The sequence below is a fragment of the Parasteatoda tepidariorum genome, chromosome 10 (genome assembly GCF_982258835.1).
Source record: "Parasteatoda tepidariorum strain Cologne lab strain chromosome 10, Ptep-v5.0, whole genome shotgun sequence".
Lineage (NCBI taxonomy): Eukaryota > Metazoa > Arthropoda > Arachnida > Araneae > Theridiidae > Parasteatoda > Parasteatoda tepidariorum.
Genome location: NC_141764.1, coordinates 87,749,284 through 87,759,634, shown reverse-complemented (window position 1 = coordinate 87,759,634; position 10,351 = coordinate 87,749,284). Strand labels below are relative to the sequence as shown.

General features: G+C 27.1%; 1 protein-coding gene across 3 annotated transcripts in view; it reads left to right on the top strand.

Annotated features, from left to right (window-relative positions):
* The first annotated feature begins 412 nt into the window (after positions 1-412).
* Positions 413-10,351, top strand: part of LOC107449901 (papilin) — a 54,110-nt gene continuing 44,171 nt past the window's right edge. Inside the window, exons 1-3 of one of the 3 annotated variants that reach the window (XM_087153292.1) lie at positions 413-608; positions 6,535-6,605; positions 9,493-9,614. In XM_087153292.1, the coding sequence (XP_087009418.1) occupies positions 512-608; positions 6,535-6,605; positions 9,493-9,614 (290 nt within the window). In that variant the 5' untranslated portion in view covers positions 413-511. Of the gene's footprint in view, positions 609-6,534; positions 6,606-9,492; positions 9,619-10,351 lie in introns of all 3 variants that reach the window. The other 2 variants (XM_087153293.1, XM_087153294.1) reach the window with 2 other exon arrangements.

Genomic DNA, 10,351 nt, shown 5'->3' with positions numbered 1-10,351 from the left:
AGCAACCATAATAGAATCTGCTTACAATTTTGATTTCAGAAAAATACAAATAGAGCAGCGGATGTGATTTATTATTACGAAATTGCCTTTTCTGTAAGAAATACAGAACGAGTCATACTTTTATCAAGTTAGCTTTATCACTCATTTCCGGGTGACAATTTAATCAAAAATATTAACAAAAACCAATAAAAGAAACTTATTTTGACGTATAGAGAAAGGAGACATATGAATACATGCAAATAAAATACATATGAATTTTAAGTTTATTTGGAATCACAAATTATATCTTTTAAAAATGGAAACAGAAAACCACTTATTCATAGACATATCGAAAAATGTAAATATGTTATAAGTTAATTCGTGGGCTGGTCTAGCTCTTGTTATCAGCACTCGAGATAAAAAATATAGTGTTTGTTTTATTATCACTTTTTTCAGGTAACGCAACCAACATCCATTTTTTAAAACGACATAACACACCTGAGCATTTGTGATGTGAACAATTAGTGCGAATATGTACGGTTTTTTCCATAGTGCCGTGCTGATTTTATTTTTTAAATGTGTCATTTGCTTTTCACTTAGAAAAGATCAATCGATTATTAATCAAAATGGTAAGCTGCTTTTGTTTAAACAGCATATTTGTTTTGGTCTTTAAATTAACACTTAGTATTGTTTTTGATATTATGTTGATTTTGTATTATATAAGGAAGGTCGCTTTTAATTGTTTTAGATTATTCACGAATGAAACTTAGAATAACAGTATTTATTTTTCTTATTTCGTGCCATCAAATTTTTTTTTGTCCGTTTTTTTTTCAGATAAATTTGAAAACCACACCCTATACGCTAAAAAATTACATTTTCTTGTGATTATTAATCTGAAATATTGAATTAAAGCTAATAAAATGAGTTATATTTGTTAGAAATTATAAATAGTACGTGCTGATGCATTGTGAATCTAAGTTTAAGTTTAAAAAAATTCTAAGTTATCTAGTTACCTAGTTGCTTTTTAAATTCATAAGTGTAAAAACTTATAAGTTTAAAACATGTAAAAAGTAATTTTATTTTGTTGACTTTATTTTATTTTATTGTGAAGTTAATAATAAAGTTGGAAAAACAACTGCAAATATGATAGCTACACTTTTAAAGTCATAAATCTTACTAACTTCATAAACCATTCAATTTTACTGCACTGAGAAAAGATGGATTCCAGTAAAATTACCATACTGTTTGGTAATTACATTTCTGATAAAAATGAAACCATAATTTTGGTAATGAAAGTAAAATATACAGAATTTAAACCATTCATTTGGTAATTTTTCCGTTCATATGGTTTGGTTTACCGGAAATTCTAGTTTTTGAAATTATAGCTCTTACTAACACTTATTTAGTGAAAAATACAAAACCGTAAAGTCAATCTAACCGAATAAATAGTTTTTTGGCTTGTCTAAGGTATCATGATAAAATTATCAACTTTTATCGCTCGTTTTAAAACCCTATTTTACTGTTAATTTACCAAAATCATTACCAAAGCGCTTCGGTAAAAAATATTGAACTTTTTGGTGTTCCCATAGAGACAGAACCGCGGTAAATATTACCATTTACCATAATTTATTTCTCAGTGTACATATATTCAAATTCTTCATTAGAGTTTTCCGTATACAACGGGGACAAAAAGGTGTAAAATTTCACAATTTTTCAGAATATCGATATATTTTTTAAACTTATCAAACTTGTTGATCAATTCTAACTTCATTGTTCCTAATAAATAAATAAAAATTTACGTGATCAAAAATATTTATATTAAAGCGTACATTACGAAATGTGTGATCCACAACAATTACCAGTTTCTAAAACAACAATATTAAAACTAAATTGGGCAGTTTTAACCATACTTTTTTTTTTCTCAGTGTACAATTATTGTAACATGATACCGGTGTATATCATTAAAAATCGTTCAAGTTCACGAAATCCAAAAACACCGCAGTCTCATTTAAAGCGATAGAAAATTTTTAATACACGTCTTCAAATTCTCAAGAAAAGGTGTTAATAGAAAATAGTAACATATAATATACGTAAACTATAATTATTATAATCTTAGACCATGGTTATTTACAAATAATTTTATCACAAAAAGAGAAGAATTCGTGAAACATTATAATGTATTCACTCGCATTTCAATCTAAATAGTACACTTAATGACGAACTTAAAATCTCAACAAAATAATTTTTTTTTCATTCACAATCTTTACTCTCACTATAGCCAATAGAAAGTCCTTGATTTCTCATTGTCGTTTTCCTACAACCTTCGCAAATATATTAGATTGTTTTTGGTCCATTATTAAAGAATTATCTTATGCAAAGCACTTTAACCCCTTCCCCCTCCAAAAAAAAAGAAACACTTCTCTGGTTCTATGCATGAGGTAGATATAGTGTACTGTACTGTATATAAAAAAACTATAATTTTTACAGAAGTATTTTGATAATGACTTTGGTAAAAGTAACAATAAAATATGGCTTCACAATATTCGATAAATTTAGTAAACGTGGTAAAATTTAGTAATTTTAACATTGCACCTGATCATGGTACAAAAACCCTTTGTTCAGTTGAATTTACTTTTCAGTTTTGTGTTCTTCACTAAATGTGTGGTAATGAGAAGTATAATTTTGAAACCCAGAATTCCCGGTATGAACGTTAAAATTAACAAACGAATAGTTTAAATTTTCGTATATTTGGTATTTATTAGCCAAAATTACATTGTTTTTTTCTTACCAAATATCATTGTTTACCATTGTTTTTTGCCATTGTTTTTTTTACCAGAAATACCATTACCATACAGTATGATAATTTTGCCAGAATTTTTTTTTCTCCGTATACTCTTCATTATCTTCGTAATTTTTTTATTATTATAATTTGTAAGTTTGTAAAAGATTCGTCTTTGCTTCAAATAAATTTAAAAAATTTTCTACACACTAAAAATCTAATTTATCTACTTATATTGAAATACTATTCAATATTCAAACAAAAAAAAACTTCAAAAGGAGCATAAATTATATGAACTTGATAATTCCATGCACTGAGAAAAGAAATATGATTTTCTTTACCTCGTTTCCAGCATATTATGTTTTATAAATTTACTTTATTTTGATGAATTATGCATAAAATATAATTGAAGAATCAGTTTTTGTAAACTTATTCTGATTAGTTGACGAAATAATAATATTTAATTCAACGCATTATAAATATTCCATTGCGAAAAATATTCAAATAATGTTTTTAGACTAGACGTTAGTATCAATATGATAAAAAGAGATATTTTTAAATTTTTCCTTATCGTTATTAATCAGCAGAATGGAATTTCGCTTTTACGAATACAATATAATAAAAATAATGAAGAAGTATAAATAGTCATTTTCAGATAATTATCTTTAACACTGTACTTTCTTCTTGCCATTATGACATTCGAAGTTTTTTAGTGTAATCTTTAAGATTACGCCATTTTTCTTTTATTTGAAAGGTTTTCATTTGAAATTTGCTTTCTTTTAAAATAAAAATAAAAACATCTCAAACGAAAATTTCAAAGTTGATTACAAAGGATTAATGATTTAATAAATTTCAAAGTTATATTTCAGCAATGTTAAATAAAAATAGCTTTTTCTTTAACTATTATTCTTTTATTATTACATTGTGTGTGTTTTTCCTTTTTTATTGTATATGTTTTTCCTTTTTTCCCTTTTTGAAATAAGCTGTCATAAATAAAAATGATATTTAAAAAAAGGCAAAACACGTGAATAGCCATTTTCAGATGGTTATCTTTAAGACAGTATACTTTCTTGCCATTATTATATTCAACTTTTGTTCGAGTTTTAACGCTACGATGCCATTATGTTCTTCGAACTATTAGGTTTATTATTATTACTATTAGGTTTATATTATTCAAGTTTAAATATTTAAAGGGGGTTAGAAGCATTTTTTTTAAACTTTTTTTTTCTAAGTGGCATTCATTTTTTTCTGATAATGTACCATTTACAAAGTTTGCAATATTTGTTCACCCATCTGATGCGAAGCATATTTAAAGTATATGAAATTTGAAGACTTAGAATAAAGTTTACTTTTAATTTTTAATGTAACTAAGACTTTTATACTTTTATTTTAATGATTTTTTTTTTATTTATTTTCATGAAAAGTATTTAAACTATGATTTGTCTTTAGCATTTAAAAAGCAATTTGTTTAAAAACATCTAATTTTAAAATCAAATTTATGTTTTTTGATAATTTTTTAAAAACTGTATTTATTAAAATTGGAAACAAAAACTTGAATTTCCTGTTCTTAAATCGAGGGGAAATATTTAACATACATACATTCCAAATTTCCTGAAATCTTTTTTTTTAAATTTTGAGATATGTCGTTTTAAAAATAAAAAACATTTAAAAAAAACACGATCAATAAAGCCTTCAAAACTTCACTCAAAACTACATTTGGAGTTTAATAAGAGATAAAAAACGGAAACTAATAAAATAAACACCCAAAGTATCCCCATTTCACTTTGTTTACCTGTATTTAAATTTTTTAATATCTAATTTTGAGAAAAATTTTGTAAGAAACTGCAAAATTTTCGCAATTTAGGCAGTCAGTTACAAAATATTTAACCTATACAGCGTCTCGAATGGGCCATGGAATGTCCGGTACCATCAAACTCTCTTGCTACTCATAACATTGGCCAAAGGCACACCTTTGGAAAAAAGAAAGCTTTTTTTATTTCCTAAAAAAGGGGGGCAACGATTAATCGATTAAAAGCCCGAATAAATATCAAATTATTTCTAATAAGACACACATCATTTTATTCTGAAAGATACAGAGTGCAGCATTCCAAGGATCATTCAACAACTATGAGCATCAGAAGGTGCCGGTGGACCGAAGACTTTTACAAGAAGACCACTTTTTAGAGTTCAAATTAATCAAATTAAATGCAATATTAAAAAACATTTGTAAAATGTGATATTACGCGAGAGATTTTTATTTCTAATACTTAAATTAAATCTCTTAATTTCAGATTTTTAAATTCAAATATTAAAGTTTTATGTTAAGGAAAATTGAGTTCTAAATTAAAGCAACGTTTTACAGCCAAATGTGCTCTTTTTCTGATGTACGAATAGACTGTAAAATTTGCACTTTTCAATAAGCTATTTAATAATTACCTCATAATAGACAAAACACATTTTATATATTAATATCCAACCTCAAAAACTATCTGAAAAAAATAATTATCCTGACTGTCGAGTGACATTTCACTCTAAAAAATTTTGGATCAAAATGCAGTAAAAATTATTGGCACACTGAGTGCAGCACTAAAAATTTTCATCGCAAATTTTGCAATAAAGTTTATTTAATCAATTTTATTCAGTGATTTTACTGTAAATATTAGTGTAAAAATTATGGTATATCAGATTTTTCTTTCCGTAAACCTTTACGCCAAAAATGAATTTTACGGTTAAAACTATTGACATTCTGAAAGATGGTACTTTTTACAGTAATTTGATTTGAAATTTTTTAGTGCTCGGTCGCTTTAATTCTAAAATTTCTCTTTGCATCTAATTTCAGTTACAAAAATAATTGTAATATTTCCCCTTAAATAAGATGTTATTCAAACTGATAACCGTGACAAAACCCGTTTATTAACTATTTTCACTTAATACGCACTTAAGTAACCATAATTTTATCGCACCAACTAGACATACTAAATTAAACCACTTTGTTTCTTGCAGCTGAGTACATATTATAGCTGAGAGAGCTAATCTGTCAATCTCATGACTGACAAAACGGGGCTTCGAGTCCAAGCTCTGACACCATAATATTTCCCCTATTCCCTTCAATACATGAAGAGTTTCCAGAGTCCCGTGCATTTCTCAATTTGTGACCTTACACTACTAGGTATCGATATTGGACTATACGATACTTTCATTCACGTATAGATGGCAGCACCATAAAACTGCTTGACACAAAAAAATCTAGCATTCCCCATGTTTTAGGTGGATAGTTGAAGCAATCAGATAAACCATTTAAACCACATTCCGCTGTTCATTTGATAAAACACTACTTAACCACAGCCTATCTCCATTGTCCATTACCTAGTGAAAAGTCTAGCTCCAACGTCCAGATAAATATCTTTTTCTGCGGCTTAGAAACCATGCTAGGTGTAAATGGTTTAAAGAAACCATAAAGTTTTGTATTCATTGATTTTTAACATGCTAATTGTAAACTGTTTCAAAACGGTTAAGGTAAAAAATGTTCTTTACTGTAAACTTTACAGTTAATTGGGTGAACAGACTGCTGCCAGTTATTTTACCATAATTTAAGAATGAAAAATCTAACAGTGTATTTTTGAAATTAATGAAATAAATCCTTACATTTTCAAAGCGTCTCAGGCCTCTTAAATAAATTTCAGACATGTTTAAATGAAAATAGTAACTCTCTTTATATTTTGTCATGTTACATTATGTTTGCATCTGCTTCTATTACATTATGTTCTTTTTTTCAGCATTTGGAGCTTCGTACGATGACTGTGATCCATCATCTATTCCTGTCATGCACAGTTTTGACATGAAAAAAGTAAGCATTCAAAAAGAAATTAGTTATAGATATACTATGCAAGATGTGCAAACAACTATCCATTTTATTTGAATTGATATTAAAAAAATTAAATATTGACAAATAAAGGCAAAATGAAATTCCAGTTATTTTGTTAGGATACATATTTTCAAAATAATTTTAACTAGCGACTTTGTTAAAACAGCATTTGTTTCCCAACAATTTTAATTTTTATTTTACAAGCATTGCTGCAGCTTTTATTAAGAAAAAAACTTGATTAAGAGTCCTTTAAATAATGCATTGATATCGTAATAATATTTTCTTTGGTATTATCGAATTTAGGATTTTATTAAAAAGAAATAATGATGCTTACATAAAATAATCTTTGAAAAATGCCATTTAAATTTTAGACTCAAACTTAAGCTTCTATTATCGGAAATTGTATGTGATATTAGGGTTAAGCTTATTACTTCTAATGTTTTCGAAGCAGAATTAACTTCTAAAAATTTATTTCAACTTGGTGAAAACAATCGTTATTCTAGGTGAATAACTGCAATCAAAATTAAACAATATCCTAGATTGATTATAGTTAAGATAACTTAAAATTACATTTATTCAAAATTTCTGATCTTTAAAATAATATTGAGGTGTCATATGCCTCCTCCCTTCCCCTTGAATTTGTTTATAAGCTAACCATTAAAATGTCCTATTTAAAACCCGCTCCTATGCAGAAAAATATTTCTGTCATTTAACTATTAAATTCTATGACAGCTTTGTATAAATAAACTTAACTGACATAACTGCTAAAATGCTTTGAAGTGGGTTGGAAAAGTTTAATTACTTAAATGATTTTATCTGGTAATTTTATTGCATTGATTATTTTATTTTGACAAGGGCTGACAGCTTTTCCCAAATAATGTTTCAGGGAAATTTGAATTAATAAGCTTATTATATTTGCAATAATTGCACTCTCAGAAATAAAACTCTCGTGTTTGACAGCAATTTTGAGAATCATTTCATCACAAAATCACGTGATTTGTGACAAAGCACGAACTCCTTAATGTATGACGAAAATGTTTCCTTATTTACAAAACCTCAACGCGGTCGCATTGTTAACAAGAATGGCGAAACTAAAACGAAGACAAGTTTATCGAAAATAAAGTGACCATCGAGACAGCCGTGCCTCATACCTGGAAAATCCAAAGTTTGAATCCCGCTTTGGGCATGTGTGTAATTTATCTCTATGTTCTTTCAGTCATGTGCTGTTGATTGCAAAAGATTGATTTACCTATGTACCTATATGGTGCCCATGATAAAGAGATGCTTACAAATTGTATTAGGCGCTACGTGGTTTTTTTTTTTTTTTTCAGAAAAAATTATAAGAGACGAAATATTTGTTTAATTTTGACGAAATTCGTTTTCTCGAAGAAGTGACGGTAGTCATTTTATGACTTCGTCGAATTGTTTACTCGAAGCATATACCAGGAAACGGTTTCGTCAAAAGCAAAGAAAATTTCGTGAAATTGGAGTATCCATTTTTTGCACTGTGAATGTAATAAATGCTTTATTCTGAAGAAATCTATCAAATTTTAACTATAGAAAAACACATTTCTTTATGATTAAGCCATTTATCTATTCCTTTTTTCCTGAAACCAATTTTCTTAAAAAACATGAACAAACTTTTAAGCGTAACTGAATTCTTTAAAAAATAAATAAATAAGCGACTGAAAAATATTTTAAAAAAACTTTTCGAACACAGAGCACGATGTTGCCTAATTCTTAATTAAAACATAGCCTCAGTCAATTTTTGCATAGCCCCTATTTTGTTTCTGACAGACGTCTCTTCTTTTAACCTACTGAATATATTTTTATGAAATGAAAACATATAAATTTTAAAATTAGTTCTTCTTCGAAATTTTGTTTGTTGCTTCACATTCATCGTCTTAAAAAAAACTTGATAGTTTTCCTCGATATGAGAACCAAGAGTTTCTCTTGGATGAACGAATTTGTAAATTTAAATTTTTCTTCAATTCCTTTGTAGTAATGTGATTTTCTTCATAATAGTTAAAAGTTTTTTTTTCTCAATTATTTTACAGTCATGAGTTTTTCGTTAATTCTCTTATAATTATGAGATTTTTCTTCAGTTTCCTGAAAATTTTGAGATTCTCCTTAAATCTTTTATATTTATGAAGATTTTCTTCAATTCCCTTATAGTTATGAGCTTTTCTTCAATTCCTTTATAGATATGAGATTTTCTTCAATTCCTTTAAAGTTTTGAGATTTTCTTTAAATCCTTCATATTTGTGAGTTTTTTTTAATTCCTTTAAAGTTATGAGTTTTTCGTCAATTATAAGTATAAGATTTTCTTCAATGCCTTTTAAGTTTTGAAATTATTTTTAAATCATTTATATATACGAAATTTTCTTCAATTCATTATAGTTATGAGTTTTTCTTTAATTCTTTTACAGTTGTGAGTTTTTCTTCAATTCCTTTATAGTTATGAGTTTTCTTTAAATTCCTTTATTAGTAATGAGTATCTCGTCAATTCTTTTAAAGTTATGAGTTTCTCTACAACTCCTTCATAGTTATAAGTTTTTCTTCGATTCCATTATATTATAAATTATAAATTCATTCAAAACCTTCCCGACACAAACATGAATATTAGACGCAATAGTTTACTTTTACGTTTCCCTAAATATTTCCGAAAGTTAATTATTAAACAGTTAGTCGGTTTTTAAGCATCAAAATGCATTTTTACGAATCCGGATAATTTTTTAACGAATTCTTATATCCCTTTTACAAAAATTTTTTGTGATTTTCGAAAGGAAATTGTATTAAAAAATAAAAAGAATTTTGTGTGTTGGGAAATAAATTTTTCTGTATACATTAATTTAAACAATTTTAAAAGTTTTCAGGAAAATGGTTTGAACTGGCTAAGACGGTTACTGGCTACATAGATGTAGCTGATGGAGTATGGCTAATAGAAGGTAACAATGCATCTCACAACTTCCTCTTCAGTGGTAGAGACAAGTAGGTACTGCCATTTTAATTCTCAAAACTAAATACGAAAAACATTTGGGTTTTTTCCATTTTGCATTTTTTATTGCGGAATTGCGTTATTTTCTATTATTTATTATATAAAAATAATTATTTCCTATGTGTCATAATCCTAAAAAGAATATATTAGATATTTATTCGGAATTAAAATTTTTTAAACATATGTATTCTATTAATGCTTTTTTTCCTTATATGCTACAGTGTGAAAATTTTCAGATCAAATTAGGCACTCAGGACGCCGGTACTTTTTACAGTTATATTCATTTTTACCGCAACATGTAACAGAAAACAAAATCTGATGTATTGTTATTTTTACAGTAATAATTACCGTAAAATCACTGAATCACTCTAATTAAATAAATTTTTGCCGTGAAAATTACATTATAATATTTTACGGTAAAAATGGATTTTGCGGATGATGCCGGTACTTTATACCATAATTGGATCCTTAATTTTTCTTAATGTACACCATTTGTAACATAAATTTATTTTTCTCATTAATCTATTTATAAAATGATTAAACTAAACAATTTAGATATACCAAAAAAACCTACAATGCTTTAACACGTTGAATGCCACGCTAATTTTACATGGCTTGCCCGTCTGGCCAAAATGATTTTCTCAGTATGTATTGCATTAATTTTTTCAAACCATTTTAGTAACGATGATAATTTAAAAAATTAAAAGCATTTAAAATTTACTCGAATTAT